This window comes from Pristis pectinata, chromosome 15 (assembly GCF_009764475.1).
Source record: "Pristis pectinata isolate sPriPec2 chromosome 15, sPriPec2.1.pri, whole genome shotgun sequence".
Classification (NCBI taxonomy): domain Eukaryota; kingdom Metazoa; phylum Chordata; class Chondrichthyes; order Rhinopristiformes; family Pristidae; genus Pristis; species Pristis pectinata.
This window is the reverse complement of record NC_067419.1, coordinates 23,672,822-23,697,913: the sequence shown is the minus strand read 5'-3', so window position 1 is coordinate 23,697,913 and position 25,092 is coordinate 23,672,822. Positions and strand designations below refer to the sequence as shown.

The 25,092-nt window shown below is 43.9% G+C and overlaps 1 protein-coding gene across 3 annotated transcripts; it reads left to right on the top strand.

Moving 5' to 3' along the window:
- The first annotated feature begins 1,785 nt into the window (after positions 1–1,785).
- On the top strand, positions 1,786–23,458 carry LOC127578400 (cyclin-dependent kinase inhibitor 1-like). Of its 3 annotated transcripts, none has more exons than XM_052030382.1 (3): positions 1,786–1,872; positions 3,057–3,460; positions 5,887–5,978. In XM_052030382.1, exons 2-3 carry the CDS (start codon positions 3,064–3,066, stop codon positions 5,964–5,966), a joined length of 477 nt encoding a protein of 158 aa, XP_051886342.1. In that variant the 5' UTR covers positions 1,786–1,872; positions 3,057–3,063; the 3' UTR covers positions 5,967–5,978. The 3 variants fall into 3 exon arrangements, with proteins under 3 accessions (XP_051886342.1, XP_051886341.1, XP_051886343.1); XM_052030381.1 differs by lacking the exon at positions 1,786–1,872 and adding an exon at positions 1,882–2,196; XM_052030383.1 differs by lacking the exons at positions 1,786–1,872; positions 5,887–5,978 and adding an exon at positions 20,388–23,458 and having other exon boundaries at positions 2,818–3,460.
- The last annotated feature ends 1,634 nt before the right edge of the window (positions 23,459–25,092 follow it).

Genomic DNA, 25,092 nt, shown 5'->3' with positions numbered 1-25,092 from the left:
GCTCACAAACTAATATTGTTAGGAAATATCAATATTTTAAGATAATCATAGTACCTGTCAGTGAACTAATCTGCCCTGTCACTTTACAAATTTGTTTTCATCACTTCCTCTTCAATTGTGCTTTTTCTGCTTCTCATCCAGCCCACCACAGTGAGATTTTACTCATCAAAATGAGAAATGGTTACCAAAGCTTGATTTAAATCTAATTCCACCTGGTGATAATGGGACAGATTTGAGGCAGAATATAACCTATCATCCTTTACTTTCCCTTCAAAGTCAGCTGGAATGGTTACAGGTGTGTGACCTTCCCTTTTCCTACCCGGAGATAATATCATCCATTGGCCATGTCAGCGTTCCTCTATGAAGCTATTTCTCCTGCTTTGAAAATACCGCATTTTCTCAAATGATTCCTCTCCCCATATCCTAGGCGCTACACCTCAACCTATGATCCAAAAGTATAGGGACAGCTTGTACACCAAATACACCCTGTTCATCTGCCCATCCAATACTCTTGTATTCCTTCCAACTGGCTATTGAATGGTACAATTTTATTTAAGCTAAAGTTTGCCTTCACAATGTGGCAAAACTGAAACTTCAACTCCTGCAGCACTTATCCATCATGTCTGGGTCCCACTAAATTGGGTGGCACAGTGGTGCAGTTGGTGGAGCTGCTGCAGTACAACTCCTGTGATTCGATCCTGATCTTCAGTGCTGTCTGTGTGGAGTTTGTTTGTACTTCCTATGACCATGTGGGTTTCCTGTTGTTTCCTCCCATAGACATGTGGGTTGGTAGGTTAATTGGTCACTGTAAATTGCTTAAAGTGTGTAGGTGAGTCGTAGAATCTGGGGGGAGTTGATGGAAATATGGGGAGAATAAAATGGAATTAGTCTAAATTGCAAGAGTGTAAATGGATGTTTGATGGTCAGTGTGGATTTGTTGGGTTGAAGGGCATGTTTCCCTGCTCTATGATTCTTTGACTCCAATTCTGGTGCCAACCCAGGAGAGATTGGTTGGAACCTATAATTTAAAGGTGAGGTAGCAGTGTGAGTCCACATAAAAGATTCCATGGCAGTATTCAAAGAAGAGCATGCAAAAGTCTCCCAGTGACCTGGCCAAAAACTTTCTCTGAGTTGCAACTTCACTAAAGGTTAGCTGGCCATTAATCTCAAAGGAGATGTGCAGTGCAAGATTTTACACAGAGAGTGTTGGGTGCCTGGAATGCACTCCAGGGGTGGTAGTGGAGAAAAGTACGTTAGAGGCATTTAAGAGCTTCTTAGATAGGCACATGAATGTGCATAGAATGGAAGGATATGGACATCGTGTAGGCAGAAGGGAATAGTTTAGTTAGGCGTTTAATTACTAGTTTAATTAGTTCAGCACAACATCGTGGGCCGAAGGGCCTATTCTTGTATTGTTCTATGTTCTATTGTAGTTTGTGAGATCTCGCTGTAAACAAACTGCCTGCTCCATTTACTTATTCAACAATAACAATGCTTAAGTGATTGATTGATTGAAAAGTACATGTTGAGGAAACGAAAATGCCACTGTGTTGACAATCCCACCCTGACCTTCCTCTTTTGCCTTCCCTCGTTTCTCCTCCATGTAAAACACATTTTCCCAAAGATTTGTTACAGAAATATACATTGTTCTGCTTCCCTGCGAAGTACTGCCATGTATAGTTTACAATATCCTTTTGTTATATTGCGGTACCGTGAGCAAAATGTTGTGAAGCGAGTGACATCTCCAGGGTTGGATGTGTTGGTGTATCATCACGTGAGGAACATGGAAATCCCGAGGTGAGGCGGAGGAGGCGGCAGGACAGTGTGCGAGCAACAGAAACTCCCGAATCCCGATCACTGTAACTCCAAACGGCGAGTGGACGCATTTTTGCTTTTTTTTCCCCGTTAGTGTCGTTTACCGAAAAGCAAACTGTTCGGCAAAGCAATTTCATGGTTTAATGCAAATCTGCATGAATGCCGGATAACTTTAAATGCTATTCATACCGATTTAGTTCGTGTCTCTTAAAACAGAGCAGGAGTGGCCTTCGAAATTTTAAGACGATATTGATATTAATATATCTAAACAAAATTATTTGCTGGACAATGCATACGACGATGGTTTTTGTATTGCTGAATTCTCCAGACTGATCAACTCAAGAGGACAACTGGAGAAACTTTCACGCCGAGGCACTGGTTGTAAGCGTGCAGTCTGTTTTCCAAATGGTCTTAAGTGGAAGACTTGCTCACTACTGTGGTAAAGTGCGCTGGAGTGTTGTGTTCGGCTCTGGTCGCCTGTCAGTCACTGTCTGCCTGACCCATTCCAGCCTCTCCTGAAATGGGCACATCGATGACTATTTATAAAGTTAGACCAGAGAGAAAGGGTTCGTGCGTGCGTCACTGGGTATGGGTTTGGGTTGGTAACGGGAAGTGCTGCCTGCGGTGTGTGGAATGCGATTATTACACAACCTACAGTTAGTGGGATTTAGCGCCACTGAACCGCTGGCGGGGAAATGCGGCTCGGAGGAGGCAATGCTCAAGCGTCTGATGAAAAAAAAGCATTTAAGCTCGGTCACAGGGTGCACATTGTGGCGAGAGGAGTGAAAGTTAGTGGTTTCAACGCGGGAGAACATTGCAGACCTGGCGCTTAAAAAGTTACGTGATACACTAAAAGACCACAAATACCCGTAGGTGCGTTTGCTGCAAGTTTATCAACCGTACAAAACTCCCCAAAATAATTGGATAATTCCCAAAATCTCCTCCCCACCTCTCTCTCTCGCACAAACACACATTAATTCTGCCGTTTCACAGCAATGTACAGTTACGCCATGTAAACCAGTTCTGTAACAGATAATTTTTGCAGCGCCACGATTTGTTGTGAATTGTTCTCAACGCTCAGACTAATGTAATTTTTGCTGTAGTAACTGACACATCCGCAGGGGCAATTTAGAAAGGAAATATCACCGTGGAATTATAGATGCGAAACTTTGAGATTATATAATTTTTGTCAAACTACAGCTTTGAGTTAAAGATTGTCTCCTATGTGGTTTTCTGCCCAGGGTAACAATGATGGGTCTAAATTCTGAAGAACAGAAACTGGAAATAGATCTGAAGAGCAAATCTGATCGTGTCCGGAGAAACTTATTTGGTCCCGTTGATCACGAGCAGCTACAGCAAGATTTTCAACATTTACTGCGGGCAAATATTGAAGCTGCCGAACAAAGGTGGAATTATGACTTCAGTAAGGAAATTCCAGCAGAAGGAACCCTTGAATGGGAAGAACTGAAATGTCAAGATGTCCCAGCTTTTTACAGGAGCCGTGTTATCAGCAAAGCAAAACACTTGTGTGGACTGCAGGAAGCTTGCGTAAGGAGTAGCTCCGATCAGCCAGCGCCTCCGAGCAAGGAAATAGAAACTCAGGTGACTCCTGAGCCAAAAAGAAAAAGGCAGACCTGCATAACAGGTACATATGGATTTAGTTTTCACTTAAAATTATTTTCACTTTATGCAGCTTCGAGCCGAATCTTTAAGTTCCAGCTGCAGTTTGGCGATCAAGCTCACGGCAGCTTTCAGGTGTATTGACGCCCATTTCCACCTTCCTAACTGTCTTGGACAGGACTCAACTTTGTTCAGCCAACACTGAAAACAACAAGGATAGAGTCTGTCTCTGCCACTAACTTTGTTTCCTCATTATTGACCGCATTTCCCTTCCCTCTTACTGGGTAAGGCGGAATCAGTCTGTATCTCCGCCATGCTGTTTGACTGCAATATGATTCTCCAACTGTCCTTTCTCTCCATCCCAAAGGTCACCATTCCACACTGCCCCTGCCATTACATCACCTCCATCTGCCCTACCACTTTTGAAACCCTGATCATGCCAGGTCCACTAGATTTGGTTATTAACATGCTTTTCTTAGTCATAGAGACATAGAGATGCACAGCATAGAAACAGGCCCTTGGCACCCACCATGTCTGTGCCAACCATCATGCCTATCTATACTAATCCCACTTGCCTGCCTTAATTCCATATCCCACTAAGCCCTGCTCATTCAAGCACCTGCCCAGATGCCTCTTAAACATTGTTACTCTTCCTGCCTCCACCATCTCCTCTGGCAGCTTATTCCAGATACCAACTACTCTTTATGTGAAATATTTACCCCTCAGATCCCTTTGAAACCGCCCCTCTTGCACCTTAAAACTATGCCTTCTAGTGTTGGACACCTCTTCCATGGAAAGAGGTGTCCTTACTGGCTATAAATCCTTCACCCTCCATAAATTGCAGTTCAAGTTATCCCCTTTAACACTGACCTATAGTAGCTCCCACATCCCAGTGCCTCAATATTCAAATTCTTGTCCACGTCTTCAAGTCGTTCATGATTTCAGTTCACCTCATACTGTAAACTGTTCCAAACTGCAACCTCCTTGCTTGTCTGAACACTCCATTCCTCTGACTACAGCCCCTTTTATGTACTTTCCACCCTTTATGGGGATTGGAGGCCACCTTCAGCCCTCATGTTGCTCTTTTGAAATTCTTTTCCAAGTTCACTTGCCTCTTTACCTTTAAGAACTTTAAAAAATCAATGTGATATCCATTTCAACGTTCAATATGGAATCCATTTTTCATATTTCACTGTAGTGCCGGAGAAAATTGAGAAGTGTTAGTTATACAGTAATAACGCATTATTGATTGAGGTATTATTTTTGACATTGATGATGGATGGCATTTATATGCTTTGCCACTTTGTGATCCAATCAATTTTTAAAAACCTGCCAGATTCTTATCACATGCTTTCCATCAAGTATATTTGCATTTGCAACTATTTTATTAATTGGTTAAAAATCCTCCAGCTGGTATTGTTGTTTACTGTTTTCTTGGAAAATTTGATCACTTTATACATAATACTTCTTTGAATCTTTCAATTACAATGTTTCTCATTTTATAACTTCTCAAAAACTGAACTTAGTGAACTCTATGGCAGAGGAGACTGAACGGCCAGTGTGAAGCCCACCTGAGAGTCCTGATGGAAATCTCAGTCTATATTGAGGGTCAGACTTCATTAACATTCATCAAGCAGGTTGCAAGAAGAGATTGAGAATCGAGGGGCGACCCACTTGTGGCCCAGCAAGTCACTGGGCTGGAAAAACGTAGATCCCAAGGTGGCGAGTGGCAATTCAATCTCAAGAGGCTCACACTCATCTCTGTACTATCCTGAATTAATAAAGATGGAAATACACATATCATACAACATTAACTTGGATATAAAAGAGGCCACTGCCTAATTCTGGCTTGTCTGGTCTGGAGTAGGCCTGAGCCACAGTGACTGCAGGCATTATCCTGCCATTCCCCATCCCAAACCTCTGCTATCCAAATTTTCTGGATGGATGCCTCAATTTTTTTACTTTAAATGGAGAAAATTAGTTATAAAAATTGTATTTTCAATTTAAAACTTAACTCGTTCTTTATTTGCAGTCTTAGCTATTTCTTTGACAAAATTGAAGTAGGAGCCGCAGTTAAAGATGATTTTAATTGTAGAGTTCCAAACCTTTCACCTCTGCCTCAATGTTGCAAATAGCGCTCTATTAATGGATTGTGTGTAGAATCCACCCTGAGTAAATGTTAAACCAAATCTCAACTGCCTAATGCCAGGTGCCATTAGTATCAACATTTTTTTAATTCCCAAGTTTATTTTAATAGCTGTACAAACAGCTTATAAGTTTTCTCTTAAGATTCCTAAGTCAGTTTTTTTTTCAGTGTAAAAGTTTCAAAAAACAATGATATGAAACAGAAAAAAGTACATAAAGGTTTGTAGGGAAACTTGAAGAGATCAAGCACTAATTTGGGTCCAACTCTAATTATAATAAGGTGAGTCATTGGTATCTTCTTTGCAGGAATGCATCTTGAGAAGTGTGGCGGCCTGCACACGCGGGACTCGAACCGCCATCAGGAGCCGCGGGCAGACACGCGGTAGCGCGTTTGGAACTACCCGCTCGGGGCGGACCCTCCGGGGACAGTCAGACGTCACGTCCGCCCCGTGGGTCGCAGGGGCCAATGGGATGGGAGATTTAAGCGCGCAATTTTGAATCAGTAAAGGGTTTTTGAGTTCAGCACTCTCTGCCTCCGTGTGTCCCTTTAGTAGCGCGTTGCGTGCGGCTACATTGGTGACCCTGACGTTCCAGACGGCACCTGGAGCCGGCGACTCAGCGACCAGCCATGAGTTCGAGCAACTCGCACAGCGCGGTCTTTCTGAAGCTCCCGACTTTCTGAGCCACTCAGCCCCACGTTTGGTTCGAGCAGGCTGAGGCCCAGTTCAATATCGGAGACATTACAGACGATGCCACGCGGTACTACTACATGGTCAGCACGCTCGACCAGGACACGGCAGGCCGGATCATCAACTTCCTATGCCAGCCACCAACGGAGGACAGGTACACTAAGCTTAAGGCACTCCTGATCCATACCTTCGGACTCTCCTCCCGCAAACGGGCCGTGCGGCTCCTACACATGGATGGTCTGGGCAACCACACGCCATCCGAGCTCATGAGTGATATGCTGGTGCTCATGGACGGCCATAAGCCGTGCCTTTTATTTGAACAGTTGTTCCTCGAGCAAATGCCAGTGGACATTTGCCTGCTCCTCGCGAGTGAGGATTTCAGCGACCCACGCAGGGTCGCAGCTAAAGCAGACGTCCTTTGGCAGAGTAAGCAACGTGGAGCAGCCTCCATTGGCCTAGCCACGAGCACGCGCCCCCAAAGCCCAGGCCCCGCAACCGAAGCCGTCGAGACCCACAGGGGAAAAAGACGAAAGTTCGGAACAATGGTGTTTCTATCACCAAAGATGGGGTTCAGGCGTGTGCCACTGCTGCCCACCATGTGCTTTTCCGGGAAATGCCGAGGCCAGCCGTCGCTAATGGCTACGACAGTTGGCCACCGAGACAGCCTCCTGTACCTCTGGGACCGACATTCCAGGCGGTGCTTCCTGGTAGACACCGGGGCCGAAGTCAGCATGCTTCCCCCCTCGAACATGGACACTCGTAACGCAGTCGCAGGCCCCGAACTCACCGCTGCAAATGGCACCAGTATTCGGACGTATGGCCAGTGAACTATCTCACTGCGTTTCGGGTCCAGCCGTTTCACTTGGACTTTTACGTTGGCAGCCGTGTCACAGCCACTACTAGGGGCAGATTTCCTATGAGCCACTGCCTCCTGGTTGACCTAAAAGGCCGGCGTTTGGTCCACGCTGAGACATTCCAGACTTTCCAGCTCGGAGAAGCCAAGCTACCGGCCCTCCACCTGGATTCCGTGACCCTCTCGGGTAACGAATTCACCAGGGTGTTGGTGGAATTCCCCTCCATAGTCACCCCGCGGTTCGCCACGGCCGACCCCAAACACGGCATGCAGCACCACATCCCCACGCAAGGACCGCCGCAGCATGCCAGAGCTCGCAGGCTCCCACCCAACAAGCTCCACCTCGCCAAGGAGGAGTTCTGTAAGGTAGAAGAGATGGGAATCGTACGCCACTCAGACAGCCCGTGGGCATCCCCGCTGCACATGGTGCCCAAGTCCGCAGGAGGATGGAGTCCCTGCGGAGACTACAGGAGGCTCAACAATGCCACAACCGCCGACAGATACCCGGTACCCCATATCCAGGACTTCATGGTGAACCTGCACGGAGCGACCATCTTCTCGAAAATCGCAGTGCACCCCAACAACGTGCCCAAGACAGCCCTCATCACCCAATTCGGCTTGTTTGAATTCCTGAGGATGCCTTTCGGTCTCAAGAATGCAGCCCAAACTTTCCAAAGGCTCATGGACTCCGTGGGACGCGGCCTGGATTTCGTTTTCATTTACGTGGACGATACCCTGGTGGCCAGCAGTTCGCACCAAGAGCACGTGGCATATTTGTGCCAGCTCTGCCAATGCCTGAGCAACCATGGACTGGCAATCAATCCAGCAAAGTGCCAGTTCGGGCTGACGAAGATCGACTTCTTGGACCACAGATTCAACCGACATGATGCAGTTCCCCTACCGGACAAGGTCCAGGCCATCCACCAGTTCCCCAAGCCCAGCACGGTCAAGGGCCTGCAGGAGTTCGTAGGGATGGTCAACTTTTAACGTCGGTTCGTGCCAGCAGTGGCACGCATCATGAGACCCTTGTTCAGCCTGATGGCCGGCAAGGCCAAAGAGGTGGCATGGGTCGCGGAGTCCACGGAGGCGTTCGAGCAGGCCAAGGAGGCGCTGGCAAAGACAGCCCTCCTGGTGCACCCGAGAGTTGATGTACCCATGGCACTCACAGTCGATGCTTCTGACACGGCAGTCAGCGGAGTCCTGGAGCAGCTCGTCGAGGGCCAGTGGCGACCACTCGCTTTCTTCAGCCGGCACCTACGGCCTCCAGAGGTGAAGTACAGCGCTTTCGACAGAGAGTTGCTAGCGCTCTACCTGGCTGTCCGGCATTTCCGGTACTTCCTCAAGGGAAGGGAGTTCACCGTGTGTACGGACCACAAGCCCCTCACCTTCGCACTGGCCAAGGTATCAGACCCATGGTCGGCTCGGCAGCAGAGGCACCTGTCCTTTATTTCAGAATTCACCACGGACGTCCGCCACATTGCAGGGAAGAACAACATCGTCGCCGACACACTGTCTCGCCCCTGCCTCCACTCAGCAGGCATATCGTCCTCAGGAATAGACTACGCAGCACTGGCAGAAGCACAACGGTCGGGCACTGAGATCCCGGCTTACCGCACCGCCGTTTCGGGGCTCCAGTTGGAGGACGTCCCCATCGGCCCGGCAGCAGATCGACTCCTGTGCGACATGTCTACTGGCAAACCCCGACCCGGGGTACCAGCAGCGTGGAGGCGCCGGGTGTTCAACACACCGCACGACCTGGCCCACCCGTCCATCCGGGCGTCCATCAAGATGGTGGTGGACGGATTTGTCTGGCACGGTTTGCGCAAACAGGTCAGACACTGGGCCAGGACCTGTGTACACTGCCAGACCGCCAAAATCTAGCGGCACGTGAAGGCTCCCCTCCAGCAGTTCCAGCCGACACACAGGAGGTTCCAACACATCCTCGTGGATGTCGTCGGCCCCCTGCCAGTCTCCCGGGGTGCCAGGTATATCTTTACCATGGTAGACAGGTTCACCAGATGTCCGGAAGCTGTACCGCTCGCAGACACATCCACTGAGTCCTGCGCCAGGATGCTCATTGCAAACTGGATCGCCAGGTACGATCTCCCAACGGACGTCACCTCCAACAGAGGGGCGCAGTTCACGTCTGGTTTGTGGACAGCACTGCCGCAGCTCCTGGGCACCCAGCTGCATCACACCACAGCGTACCATCCCCAGTTCAACGGTTTGGTAGAGCGATTCCACCGGCATCTCAAGTCGGCCTTGATGGCGCGCCTCAGGGGCCCCAACTGTACAGATGAGCTTCCCTGGGTCCTACTAGGCATCCGCACAGCCCCCAAGGAGGACCTGGGCACCTCGTCGGCGGAATTGGTCTAGGGCGCCCCACTGATGGTCCCGGGCGAGTTCGTACCAGAGGCCTGAGGTTCGGAAGAAACTCCAGCAGCGGTGCTAACGAGACTGCCAGACAAGGTAGGGACCCTGACCTCCAGGCATGGTCCCACGCCATCCTTCACCCCTAAAGACCTCCGAGTCTGTGAGTATGTTTTTATTCACAGGGGCATGCACAGGTCACCTCTACAGCGGCCGTACAAGGGACCCTTCAAGGTGATCCGGCACAACGGATCCACATGTGTCATGGAGGTGGGTGGCTGGGAAGAGACTTTTACAGTGGACCACCTCAAACCAGCACACTTGGACATTGAGCAACCAGTGAGGGTACCCGGACCGCGCTGGCGAGGCCGGCCACCCAGGCAAGCCACACAGACTTGGGGCTCCGCTCCCCCGATGGATGTTTCTGGGGGGGGGGGGGGGGGGGGGGGTGGTGTGGTGTGGCGGCCCGCACATGCAGGACTCGAACCGCCATCGGGAGCCGCGGGCAGACACGCGGTAGCACATTTGGAACTTCCCACCTGGGGCGGACCCTCCAGGGACAGTCGGACGTCACATCTGCCCCGCAGGTCACAGGGTCCCATGGGATGGGAGATTTAAGTGCGTGATTTTGAATCAGTAAAGGGTTTTTGAGTTCAGCACTCTCTGCCTCCGTGCGTTCCTTTAGTAGCGCCTTGCGTGCAGCTACAGAAGCATTTCTGCCAAATTCCCATCAACATGGTCCATTGGATAGGAGAATACAGAATCTGTTATGCAGCTCAATAGAGCTTTTTAAATGGTATCTGTATGTGTGACATTCTCAGAACGTACAATATTTGCATTTGTCAATGGTCTAATGTAATCCTTTTTTTATACTTGCAAGTATTTTTTAAACTATCCTCTTAAAAATATACATTTTATCCATCTGATTAAAAGCATCCAGAAGTAAAATTATGCATCATATTTGTGTTTCCTTGATTCATGATAATCTAAAGGACAGAGTCGCAAGAGGTCCGGACTGAATGTTGATAGTATGATATGATTTGCCACAGGAAAATTGTAGTATATTGTGACCTGTTCATTCATTTCATTTAAAATCAAACTGTTGATTTATTTCTTAACCTATTCACATTTATTTTTCTTTTCTGCTCAATACACATAAAGCACCAATGTTAGTTTCTGTGTTCAAGTCACAGTACAGGATATGAATATTACTAATCTTTGTTTGTAACTCCCTCTTTTTTGCTTGGCCTCTGCTTCCCTCTGCTCTAATGCACTATGTCCTAACTTCCGATTCCTTGCTCCCGTCCATAGTGTCCTGGCTTACAATCCACCTGCTCCCATCCACTAGGTTTGGGCCTTTAAAATCCCCCACTCCATTTCGCAATCTTCTGGCCTCCGTTTGCTTTCCACTCTCCCTGAACCACTTCTATTCAGCTACAGGCCAAATTAGGCCAGTAACTAACAACTTCCTACATGCCTGACCTCATGAAAATTGACAGCTGCATTGGGGCTGCTTCCTGCACCCGTGCTGAGCTCCTCAGTTTCATCAACTTTGCCTCCAACTTCCACCCTGCCCTCAGATTCACTTGGTCCATCTCTGACACCTCGCCCCCCTTTCTGGATCTCTCCGTCTCCATCTCCAGCGACAGATTAACCACAGACATCTTCTACAAACCCACTGACTCCCACAGTTACCTTGACTACACCTCTTCCCACCCTGTCACTTGTAAGGCCGCCATCCCCTTCTCCCAGTTCCTCTGCCTCCGCTGCATCTGTTCCCATGCTGATAGTTTCCATTCCAGGACATCAGAGATGTCCTTCCTTTTCAGTAACGGGGGTCTCCCTTCCATCACCATCAACGCTGCCCTTGCCCATATCTCCTCCACTTCCCACACGTCTGCCCTTACTCCCTCTCCCAGCCGACATAACGGGGACAGGGTTCACATCGTCCTCACCTACCACCCCACGAGCCTCCGCATCCAACACGTCATTCTCCACAACTTCCGCCACCTCCAACGGGATCCCACCACCAGGCACATCTTCCCCTCACCCCCTCTCCGCTTTCCATAGCAATCGCTCTCTCTGCGACTCCTTTGTCCACTCGTCCCTCCCTACTGATAACCCCCCTGGCACTTATGCCTGCAACTGCACCAAGTGTTACACCTGTCTCTACACCTCCTCCCTCATCATTCAGGGCCCCAGACAGTTCTTCCAGGTGAGGCAGCACTTCACCTATGAGTCCGAGGGTGTCATTTATTGAATCCAGTGCTCCCGGTACAGCCTCCTGTACATCGGTGAGACCCAACGCAGATTGGGTGACTGCTTCATCAAGCACCTTCGCTCCATCCACTGCAACAGCCAGTTCAATTCCACATCCCACTCCCATACTGACACGTCTATCCACGGCCTCCTCTACTGCCACGTTGAGGCCAGACGCAGGTTGGAGGAACAACACCTCATTTTCTGCCTTGGGAGTCTCCAACCTGATGGCCTCAACGTTGATTTCTCTAACTTCCTGTAAACTGACCCCTCCTTTTTCTTACCACCCCCCCCCCCCCCACTGCTTTGTCCTCCCTTATTCCTGTGGCTCCCTTCCTCTGCCTTGATGACCTGCCCATCTCCTCTCCTCCCCTCCTCCATCCTTTACTCCATGGTCCACTGCCCTCTCCTACCAGTTTCCTCCTCCTTCAGCCCTTTGTCACTTCTACCTATCACCTCTCAGCTTCTTACATCTTCCCCCCTCCCCCACTCACCTACCTTCCCCCTCTCACCTGGACTCACCTATCTCCTGAACTCACCTATCCTCTGCCTGTGTGTGCTCCTTCCCTCCCCCCACCTTCTTATTCTGGCTTCTGCCCTCTTCCTTTCCAATCCTAATGAAGGCTCTCGGCCCACTGCTGCCTGACCTGCTGAGTTCCTCCAGCACTTTTTGTTGTATTGCTCCAGGTTCCAGCATCTGCAGAATTTCATGTGTCTTGCTCATGAAAATATGGTTGTTCTCTTGGAACTGAATTTGATATGATGGATCATCAATCAAAATAGTCATGTGCACCCTGGACCTTCTAGTGCACCTTCATGCACGCACTAGATTTTCTGGCAGTGATGTTTTCACCCACTTATTATTACAGGATTAGCCCATCAGATTCCAGACAGTCCCATTTAGTCCAAAACTATATGGAAAATGTCATTTCAAACAGTGTCTGTGGTTAAACAAAAGTATAATACTGCAGTTGAGGCAAATTAGAAATTGAAATAGAAACTGCTTGAATTACTCAGCACATCAGATAAGATGGAGAGGAGAATATTTATTGGTCTGAAACTTGTTGAATATGCCTCATTGTCTGCACTCATTACTGAGGCTATGCACATTACTGATTCATACTCGTATAGCTGAACTTGCTTGATGAAAGCATTCAGGATCCATTTAGCAAAGCCCTGTGTGGTGACTGAGCCTCATGCAGTCAGAATGAGCCTTGCTGATGAACAGGTGAAACAACTTTTCTATGAGTACAGGGGAAGTACAGCTAACTCTCCCTAGCGGCTGACCCAAGTTCCTATACTCTGTGTTGCTGTACATCAGTACAATTTGATAATCGTGAATAGTTTTAAATAGTGACTATTTTGAAGTGTTAAAATGTTTTCTTTTTTAACAGTCATGTAACGAAATCATAAATATAAGGAATGTTCCTGCAATTTCACTACAAATAGCAAGTGAAGAATGTTGATCATTTCACAATATTATTCACATCAGTTGGGATGGAGTGATTACATTAGGAATAAGAGCTCTTTAACAGAAATACTTAACCTGTCTGCTTTTACTGTTTGCAGGCTCAATAAGTTGGTAGTCAAAGATGTACCCATTCCATTCCTGCCATTATGGTATTCAAATAAAAAAAAACTCCTCCATCTGCCATGTAGGAAAATGAGGAGGAAGAATTCTGGGATTAGTGAAGGAGGGGAGGAGTCTTGAAAGACTAGGGTTGGTGCTCATTATTGATAAATCAGGGCTGAGAATCAGAAGAGGTACTGACAAGCAGTGCAGGGAGAATTACTTGAGCATCAGGACTGAGAATTAGGGGTGTCAATTGGGTAAATGGAGGGAGGAATGTTGGTTCTGGAGCTCTCTATTGGGGGCTTCAGGATTGGGAGGATCAGAGGAGCCACAGTGGGTCTTGAGGATCAGAAGGTCAGAGCCTGGGCCTTAGGAGGTCAGGTCAATATCAAGGGGTGGGACGGTTGGATTCCAAAGGAATAAAGTACCTACCTCACAGTGGTCTCAATCCAGAATTGTAATGTGAGGACCTGGATGTGCTGGGAGTGACAACAATGGTTACTCCTGCAACAACTTAGTTTGAGCTCCCCCACAACACTTCAAAAGGAACATTGCACAGGGAATTTTATCACCCCACGCATGGCTGAATCAGAAGTAACATCAGAGGCATAAGAGTGCTTTGCATTAGGAAGTGCACGGTCGAATGTTCAGCACACAACTGGCCTGGGAAAATCTGAGTTTTTAGTTGCATAATAATGCAAAAAAACAATGTCTTGCAATTGAATTTTATGCAAAGACAGTACACAGTATGTTAAAGACCTTCCACCTTGGCACACTTTCTGTTGGTTGAATTTGTCTCAAGTCCTGTATTACTTAGCCTCTCGGATAGGGGTCACTGTTGTCCGCTGATTCTCCAACATGGACAACGCTATGGCTTTAGCTTCTTGGAAGGCAAGTTAAATAAAAATAAAATTTAATTTTTTTGGCTGCTTCTATTGCTAGTGGCCTAAGCTGAACCATCTTCTGTTATTCCCAACCTCTCCTATTCTCAGGCAGTCATCTGCATACTGCATTACCCCACATACCATAGCCTCTTGTTGATGGTAGTCTCCTCCTCCTCTTCCACCTCCTCTTCCTCCTAAAACTGTAGCCTTGTTGTTGATAGTGTGGAAGGTAGTTGTAGGCTGTAGAGAGATATCAATGTTTTGGGTAAATGGGCTGAAAAATGGCAGATGGATTTTAATCTAGACAAATATGAGGTGCTGCATTTTGGGAGCACTAGTGAGGCTAGAACATGCACCATGAATGGTAGGGTCTTAGGAAGTTTTGAAGAACAGAGAGACCACAGAGTATAAGTCCATAGATCCTTGAAGGTGGCAATGAAGGTGAATAACATGGTTAAGAAAGCATACAAGATACTGGACTTCATTAGTTGACACATTGAACAATGAAGCAGAGAGGTTATGCTCCAAATTTATAAAGCCTTGTTCAAACCTCAGCTGGAGTACTGCATCCAGTTCTGGTCATCAAGGTTTAGGAAGTATGTGATAGTGTGGAGAGGGTGCAGAGGAGATGCCACAGGATGTTGCCTGGGATGGAGCAGTACATTTACAAGGAGACACTGGAGAAGCCAGGTCTGTTCTCCCTGGAGCAGAGGAGGTTAAGAGGGAACATGATTGAGATATGTAAAATTATGAGTGGTATAGATAGACTGCAGGAAACTTTTCTTCATATCAGACGGAGATAAAACTGGAGGACATAGGTTTAAAGTAATGGTGAAGAGATTCGGAAGGGATATGAGGGGTCCTTCTTCACCCAGAGAGTGGTAAGTACCTGGAATACACTGCCTGAGAGAGTGGTTGAAGCTGGGTTGCTGACAGCATTTAAGAAGTGGCAAGATGAGCACTTAAATGGCTTAGGCATAGAGGACTATGTACCAAGTGCTGGCCAGTAAGTCCTGACCTCAACACTCCCAATGCTCAAAGATCTTGGGAAGTCTTCCCTGCCATTAAACAGTACTTACCTCTCCCAAAGCTGGCACCCATTGTTTGCCAACTTGCTATGGATCTAGGATCACAAAAAAAAAGTTGAGACAAAATTGGACAGATATGTATAATACTGAAAGTCACTTGTTTTACTGTCACACAAAAACGTCACAACAGCATGAATTTCTGGCATTCTAGAATTGTTAATAAAAAAAGCTTTCTTCTGGGCTTCATTACATGTTCCTCTAACTATAAATCTGAACTCAGGGTAAGAAGAAATGTCAGCTTTTGAAAGAAAGAAACTGGAGCAATTTCAAATAACATAATTATATTGTAAACAATAGTATTCCAGTACACATTTCTGCAGGGCATTACTTCCCGTTTTATGACTGTATGAAAAAGTTTCCCTAACTCCTAGTCTCTGCTTTCTGGTTTGGACCCATCTTTAATTTCATAGTCTCACTCGCTGCTGGCTTCAAGCACTCTAATCTTCATCATGACTCTTTAATAATGCTGGTTAAACATGAATTTCCTTTTATAATGCCATGGTATCTCTAATTATATTTTACCCTAGATGTATTGTACAGGCTGAACTGTATAATGGAAAATGAATTTTGCTAACGTTTATGATTCCTTTAGGGCACATTATGTGAACACAGAGATTCAAAGGCCATCTTGAACTAATGTTCTCAGATCAGTAAACCACATGATTGAAATGTGTTTGCAAGTTTCTCCTTTTTAAAATGTGATTGTATTGATTTAAAGTTATTGGGGGCAAACATAATCATTTGCATTTTTTGAAGATGATTGAAAAAAATTACTTGAATTTAAATCAGTAAGAAGACATTTATTAAAATAAATTTCACTGCATATTATGTCCATGTCTCTATGGTGACATTGGTCACAGTAATTCAGAAGATATGCTTTTTATGATAATAGCATCACAATAAATTATCATTGCTATTGATTTACAGTGCCTGAAAGAATAAAGTTCTATCTCTAACATAGTGTTCCTCCCCCCAAAAATTAAAAACTTTTCTGCAACAATAAATATGGAAAAAAACTACATATCTAAGAATAATGATTATCTTTAGTTCAATAATAATAATATCTTTAGCCCAAAAGTTAGATTTCCCCAATTTTTGGTGCATTAAATGGATGCTGAGTTTGCCTTAACACCAAATTGGGAGTCACCAAAGATACTATAAAATTAGAAGAGCCTTCCTTTAAGAGATTGCTCTGGTGGTTTCCCTCCCATTTATCAGTTTCAGAATTTAGCTCATTCACAGATGGCAGCTAATCGCAGGGAGGGAAGCTGATGTCTCTCTGACAGCTTTATTATATATATCTAGTGTACTCCCGCCTTATGGCAGTTCGGTAATGGAAACTGGCCCTTATGGAATTCATAAATCACTATCAAAAAAATTAATATATGGAATAAAAATTTGCGCTTTTGGAATTTGTATGAAGATAAATCAAAAAATAAACACAAAATGTATGTAGAGAACGGAACTACTTTACAAAGGACAACATCACAGGCTGCCGATTAAGGGCTTTACTTTGGAAACTAACAAGGGAGTTCTCGGAGCAATTTCTGTGATTCGGCTTTTTTCTATGATCTGGCACTGGTCCGGTGCTGGATGAGAGTGCTGGATGAGGGAGTTTCGAACTCTAGAAGAAGCTGGTTTCTGGAATTGTAAATTTTGTGTAGATGTGAGAGGACTGAAATCGGGTGCGCACAGAACAGTTTGACTTAACTTGCAGTGCACCAAAATGTGCTACGTTCATCAATTTTGTTACTTATCCCTGCATTCCTTTTTGATCGGTGTACCATCCATTTTTTCCCATCACCAGATTCCCTAATAATATCTACCAATTAATTAAATGAAATTGCAAAGAAGCATTGCAGTAAAATTATTTATAAGTTTTAGATGAACTTGTACAATCAAAACTATAAATACATCACTGTAAGGTATTCAACTTCTCCATTTTTTTAAACATTTTAAGTTATTAAAATGCACCAAAGCTGTGAGCTCAGGCCAGACTATATCATGCTCTGCAGTGGATTCCCTCCCCTTTATGAGATTATTTATGTTTGCCCAGGTAATTTGGGCTGTTGCATGCTTGGATAGGGAATACTTAGATGGAAGTAAGGCTGACACTCTTAAAGAACTATTCCTTATTGTTAAAAGAGAGGCAGTAATATTGACAGAAAAATTGACTCATTTTTCATCATGCCCAGCAGAGAGCTGTGGTCAACTCCCTTTCCAATGCTGTAAAATTAAACGTGCACCATAGGAGTATTGCCCTGCCTATGATTAAAGGGCACCATCTAATTAAAAGGTAAGTGGCACCTGCTCAGACTGATAGGAGCTGCTCATAGAGGAGCAAATATGCTGCAGACCCACTGGAAGAGGATGACAAGCAGGTGTTCTCAGCACACAGTAGAACGTTGCACTGTTTTGTTGAGATAAGCTCCAGTTATGTGCACATCAAGTTACCAACAAACTGTGTTCTTGTTGTGAAACCTTCAGACCCTCCCCATAACAAGAATGCACCACACATTCCAGCCACGTGGGTTAAGCTGTCAAATTTTAGTAACTTTACTGCCTTTGAAGCCTTGCCACAGCTTTTTTCCGGGAAAATCAGTTTACATTAAAGAGGACTAAGTAGGTCAAAAGCTCCTCCAGGTCCACAGAGAAAGGTTATGCCTCTTCTGACTCCCCTTCCTGAACTAACTAGGGGCACACTAATGAGGATTAGGAGTAGCTGGATTCATGCTGTTGAGATTGGAAAGATTTGGCATTTATCTGGTCACCCGATACTAATCAGGGTTAAAGTTAGGCCTAAAGTCTTTCCATTTCAATATATTTTTTGTGTAGTTGCTCATAATTGCATTCTTTCACTACACAACGGTGTCTTGGAAGTTTTAATCCAAGGAAAGATTATTGATCTACACAGCTTTCAAAATAAGAAATTTGTTATCTCCAAAACAATCTATTTAAATTATTAATGCAAACAATTCTAAAGTAACCTTTGCAAACCATAAAGATTTACTTATAAGCTGTATTCATTTCTAGAAGAGTTCTGTAGAACAACTGATGTTAAACTCCTGGCATGACAGTTACATGCTTTCATGTGCTTTACTGATAGATTCTGGGAGTTAGGACAAAATGAGTGTTGCTCCCAAATTCAATTCACATGGCTTTTAAGTATGAAAACTAACTTCAAATATTTTCATTTCTGGTAATTATAAAAAGAATATAAAGAACATTTGTGTTTTCACTAGGAAAAAAGCTCTTCACACAGGTCATAATTGCAAGATCAAAACTCCAGTGGCTTTCATTTATCTGATCCCCAGCTCCAAACCAAAGCCCGATATTGTCTACATCCTATCAATAGGTGAACTGTGAACCAGGTCCATAGACCTGTGAAGCTCCTGTTGAGAGCATTGAGTGGGTCTGTTTTATGGTGTAAATGTTGCTACTGATGTTCGCACCCAGTTGATGCATAATGACAGCCTTACTGAGCCATCAACTTAGGATGGAATTGCTACAAGATTATTGGATTGTAATGGACCATTGGATCAATTCTTTCAATCACTTTTTTCCATTTAGCATTCATTTAGCATAAATGGCAGGTGAGGATGATCATTGAACTTCCTGTAACATTAAGCAACCAACTGAAGTTTAATTGTGAAATAACTCAGTTTGGTAGAAATATTTGATGTACACATTTAAGGTGTTATTCAATCTGCAGCACCAGTTTTAGTATTTACGTGTATTGCACCTTACGATAAATGGGATAGAAAAAGAATAAATCAATAGCTGTGTCCACAAATGCTCAAATGATATTGGGATCTTTTAAAGAGGGTGTCCTGAAGTGACACCCTTCCCCATCCTGTACTTTCAGTAGCACTATTGTCCACAGTTTTATTTTTTAAGTGTTAATTTAGCAGGAAAGTAGATTTAGATAAACAATTACAATAATGTTAAGGGAAATCTAAGTGCCTGTATTGGATTTAATTGTTTTACTAACTAAACATAAGATCTTCACCTCGAGTTTTAAATGCTGTTGTATGTTTACTCCTCATTTTGTCAGCATTTTCTTTAGGAATTTTCAATAACAAGCTGCAGAAAAGATGCTGCAGCCATCATTTTACCTCTGAAGTCTGCAGCCATATATGAAGCACACTGCGGTTCTTGTGTGATTTTGGGAAAGTTATTTGCTCTCTCCTGTGCTTAACACCCACCTGCCCCTCATGACACAGTTGTTATCAGGAGCGCAACACATCAGGAAGTGGATCACAACTGTGCCGTAGCACTATGGTCATACTAGCATGCCATCAGTATTAAAATATTTTATTACCCAGCCAATAACCATGACCTGCCTGAGGCTAACATACTTACTTAGCTTGTCAGCTGCCCCTCATGGCAGCGAGTTTATAATTCTACATAGACATTTTTTTTGAGTGGACAAAACATTTCCGTTCAGCTGTTAAACTTGTAAGAAGATTTATATTATAATTGCTTCATTCAATAAATTAACAATGTGCTGTCTTCATTCATTAATTCAGGTACAAAATGTTTTGGGAAGGAATCATGTACCAGTGTCCCATGGGACCAGTTTTAACTCTTACTACCCATATTATAGCCTGGAGAAATCTTGTAGGGGAACAAGGGCTTTAAAATCAAGGCCATCACATTCCCCTCATATCCTACTGCTTTCTCTTTATGTCTTTGCATTAATTTGCTCTGTTGAGCTCGCTGGAGGAACATCAACAGGAAGTTAACAGAGCCCTGTAAAAATTACAATTATCTAATTGAAACCCAAAGACGATGTTAGACACCTAAGTTGCAGCTTCCCTTTTAAACCAGTGCTTTCGTGGAGAGAAGTGTGGGCCAGAAAAGGCTTAGAAAGGTGGTAATTGTACTTTGTTTTAGATTTTCTGTGGACCAAAGGGAAATACTGCTCTGAGCCTCCTCGTTACTTATCAGCATCCCTGGCTGGGCCTTTTGCCTCCCAGCATCCACTGGCCAGATGGTTGATTTAACTGGGTCTATTTTGTATTGTTAGCTTGTGTGGTGTTTGATTGTTGCACTGATTATGTACTCAGCCTTGCTCTCTTTCATCCACAGATTATTATCCTGCAAAGAAGAGGTGCACACATCGAGTCCGTCACAGCAGAAGAAAGTAGTAATCCAGGAGAGAAAATGGAGAGGTTACAAAAGAACTGAACATAATCTGTGGATTCCTAAAGAAATTGTAGCCTGAAGGTTTCTTATTAAACCACAGATTATCTATGAATTTTGTTAAACTAATTAAGTATAATTGTTTACAGATTATTTTAAACAAGAGAAAGGTTTGCCAGTGGGTTGACACTCACTTCATTGAAGGCCATTCTGAGTGGGATTTTCTTTTGCTGGATTTCTTTTGCATGCTACAAATTAAGTCTAAAATTCATTGTGTTTTTGGACAAAATCAAATTCTGACTTCTTGTCACTCTTTCTGGCAAAAAAATAATTTCCATCTCTTCCACACCATAAGGACTTTGTGCACAAAATGAATTTCAGCAGCAGCTTCTTCATTGCAAATATCTGCAAATAATCTGAACTTTATTTGTTCTTATTTTAAAACTATCCTCTTTTGCAGTACTCTGATTTAGCCTCTACCTTTACATAAAGAAAGCACAGCGTACTGCACAGCAGTGGTACGTTGAGAGGTCATGATGCTGACATTGTCGACAATACGGTCAGATTACAGGCTTCGGATCATTAGCCAAAGATGAGTAATCTCCAGCACCATTGCTTTGAAATGAAAATGAAAAAAGCTAAGGCTGCCCTAGATAATCTTGAAACCTGCTTGATTCAGCAGTACAAGGATACAGACCATATACAAGTTTGAATAGATCAGAAATCCTGGAAGAATTTGGAAATAAATATGCAATTTTCACTGGAGCATAGAAGCTAACTGGCTAGGCAACTCTTCTATCATCCCTGTCCTCCAGTAGTGTTGGAGTCCAGTCCTTTTACAGAGACTTGCATCAAGGCTTGATGTTATTTTAATATCTACTTTGTTTAAATCTGTGTGGACATTACTGCTTTTTTTCATATTTAGGTTTCTCCCAATCTCTTCACTCCTAAAAAAACACGACAACTGTAATGAGGAGTGGGATATTTTGGAGAATGGAAAGTGCCGTGAACATTCTGGTATATTAATTGTTAACCAGACACAGACATAAAAACAGGAATTATCCCATTTTAGCAGGGGCGCTACCAATTTCTTACTCCAGAACTGCTCTCACCTTGCTCAGCTGAAGAGAACATGAGAATTCACATCTTCCATGTAAAGCAATGGTTAATTATATTTAAGATGACTAATTTGACATAAAAAATGTGGAGCTTAATGAAAGGAAACACAATGTTAGAAGTTATAACGATCAAAACTACATAAAGACTCATGGAATCATGCAGCACAGATATGGGCCCTCCAGCCCACTGAGTCAGCACTGATCATCAAGCTCCCATCTTTACACTGATACCATTTTTTTCTCCCCACATTCCCAACAACTCCTCACAGATTCTACCACTAATCAACACAGAGAGAACATACAAACCCCACGCAGAGCGACAGAGGTGAGGATTGAACTTGGGTTACTGAAGCTACGAGACAGCAGCTCTACTGTACTTCCTAGTTCCAGATTAGTCTTCATCCTTACACTGTGGATTTCTAAATATTTATGTAATTCCAGACGGACATTCAGCATAAAAAAGTCTATGCCAGATATCTAGAAGCAAAATGGGAGAGGAAAAAAACTCTACTTTCCTTTATTTCCCTTTCCATCTAGTTTGCAATAATAATACCAGCTAATCTTAACCAGAGAGGAATACACTTGTTACCATGATTTAACTTCCTCCTCTAACTTCTTCCATCCCCATAACCTTATCGTCCCGTAATCAAAAGATCTATGACCTGATACCTCAAACACTTCTTCATTGTGCTTTTAATTTTAGTCAATTAAAGCAGAATTAACTTTTGCTCATCTGATTACAGTGAAATGCAAAAGACCGGGTTCTCTTCACACGTTTTCCCACACCAGTGTATTAGTGAAGAGACCCATTTTTCTGAGTTCAGTTCAAATAGCAGAATAATATTAACCATATAAGTAATTTCTATAAGTGAGATTTAAATTATTGCATTATGGTTAAATTAATTTTCAGTTATTAGATCATATGGCAGAACAGAGTAAAATAAATCAAATAACATGACAATCGTGAGAGATATTTTGATAGCTGTAATAGCTGCTGTCAGTAGAAGACATATGAGGCTCCGTTCTTAATAAAGGGTTATCAGTGCCACTGGAATTAGTGAGTGAGTTCCAAAGGAAAAGCAGAATGAGTTAACTACTATGTGCACTGATTAGTGTGCAATGTGGCCATAGAACCAAGAAACTCTCTGGTTTGATTCATGATTTATGCTCCTGGCACCTGATAGCTCAAGAAAACCCATGTCTTTCCTTTAAAAGTAGCCTCTATTCCCAAGTTCTCCCCATCCACCCAAAAGCATCCCCTTCCACAGAGGCTTTTTGACACCTCACTGAAATGACCATTTATGAACCTAAGAAAGCATTATCAGGCTATTCAAGGATGTTTAGCTGACAACCGAAACCACCCCTTCCTTCATCCAGTGTCCACTTATCAGGTTTAAAAGACAGTTGGACAAGTACATGAATAGGAAAGGTTTAGAAGGCTATGGGCCAAACGCTGGCAAATGGGACTAGCTGAGACGGGCATCTTGGTCGGCATGGGCCAGTTGGGCCAACGGGCCTGTTTCTGTGCTGTATGACTCTATGATTCTTCACTGACTGAGGATAAGAACCTTCACTTTTTTTATCATTTCCACTTACAAGTAACTAGCTCGTCACCACTTTCAGTCGATTTAGAACAATTGTGACCTTGTGTCTCAATATAATATGGCTGTACATATACCCACTAAACTGCTGAGAGATTTTTAAAAATTGTATGTGTTATATTTCATGCTATTATTAAGACTAAAAGAGACTTTCCTGTTTTCTTATAGATTAGCGGGTTATTCTTTATCTTACTATTGAGCGGTGAGGATATGTAGAAACATCAACACCCTATTGGTGCAGCTGAACAGCAACTAAACAGAAAAATGTTGGTCTCTTTTTCAATATTGAATAAATATATTGCAGCAATGGCACAGTAATATGCAGCTTTTGTTTTGACAGCACAAATGTATTTGCATCTTTTTGCTCAATGATCTAACATTGATAATATGTGCACCACTTGTGGGCTAGTAGAGCTGATGGAAGGTGAACTCTGAGAATGACATTTTGATGAGCTGTATCCATAATGGTACTTCTTCGGGTCTTCCCCCAATCTTCCACAGGGTTGTAATGGGGAAGAGAAGGCTGTGTAGCTCTCCGCTGTCCAAAAACCTCTCGATGGTAATAAGCTCAACAGTGGTCACTAGCCATTGACCCTGTTACCAAAGAGAAATCTGTGAACTGTGGAGACCTTTGTAACCAAAAAAGGAGAGGAGGTTATGGTAGCTTCCATCATGTCCAATAGGAAGGATGAGGGAGGCTATAGGATCTGCTCAGTCTTTCAATACATGGAGCAGGTGCTGCCCAGTCCCCAGACATGGCCATTCCCACACCAGCAGAGTGCAGTCTGAGTCCCATATCTCAGCACTGCCCACCCTGGCCTGCTCAGTCCCAGCCTTCACAGGCAGCCCCTCCACTTTGAACCAAGGGCTATTCTTTGCTGCAGAACCACCAACAGAGCACAGTTATTCATGCCAGTTTCCTGGCACACCAGTGCACAGGAATCGGGAAGGCTGTGGCATGTGCCAGGCTCTAGGCACCCAGATTCCTGGCAGAGCAGCGCTGACAGTAAGACATTCTCTATGTAACATGCCATAATGACTCCCTTTTATCATTGATTCTAATAGCAGTCTTATTCTCTGGAATACATTCTGAGCACTAAGTAGTATATTGACTCACATATATAGAGCTCTATGCACCTATTATCTTTCTTGAAATTCATTATAGGGATGTTGGCATTGCTGGTAGGGCAGGCATGTATTGCTCATCCCAAACACTCCCCCACCACACCGCATCCCCTAAAGAGGTTTTCCTCCTTAAAATGAATTTCTTATTCAGATTTGTACTGAAAACTAGTAACTAGCAGATCTCTTTTATCCATGCTGCATGACTAATGGAATTTGGAACTATTGAGTTTACTCCATTGCTTAGATTCCTGACAAACAAAGTCATTTACTTCCATTAATCCTTCCTTCTTTTGCTCTTCCTCCTGCCTTATCTACTGCATCACACTGCAAAACACAAATAAAGCCAATTCTTTTTTCATCTTGGCAACAATAACATTTATTAGAAATTCTAGTCAAACCTAATCAGCCATTTTAACAACACAAGAAGAGCCATTCAGTGTATGTAATGCTTCAGCAGTGTTTCAACAATGAGTTAAGCACAGTTAATGGGTAATCCAAATCTACAACACTACGTTTTGATTAGATGCTCAGAATATGTTCATCGTGGTTCTGTATTATTGAAAGCTATCCATCAAAATTGAACTACTCATCAGTTAATCCCAATAGGATTAACAAATGCCATTAATCCAAATTGTTTAACTGGATGTACGTCTTTTACAAGCTGATTAAATAAGCAATATCATGTATCTTTTTTGAATGTAATGTCAGCCATTGGGTGAAGGCACATTGTGCCATCTGGTGGTAATATTGGATAGTAATATGATCCATTAACCAATTGCAGAATGCCTTCTTTTTTTTGAACACTTC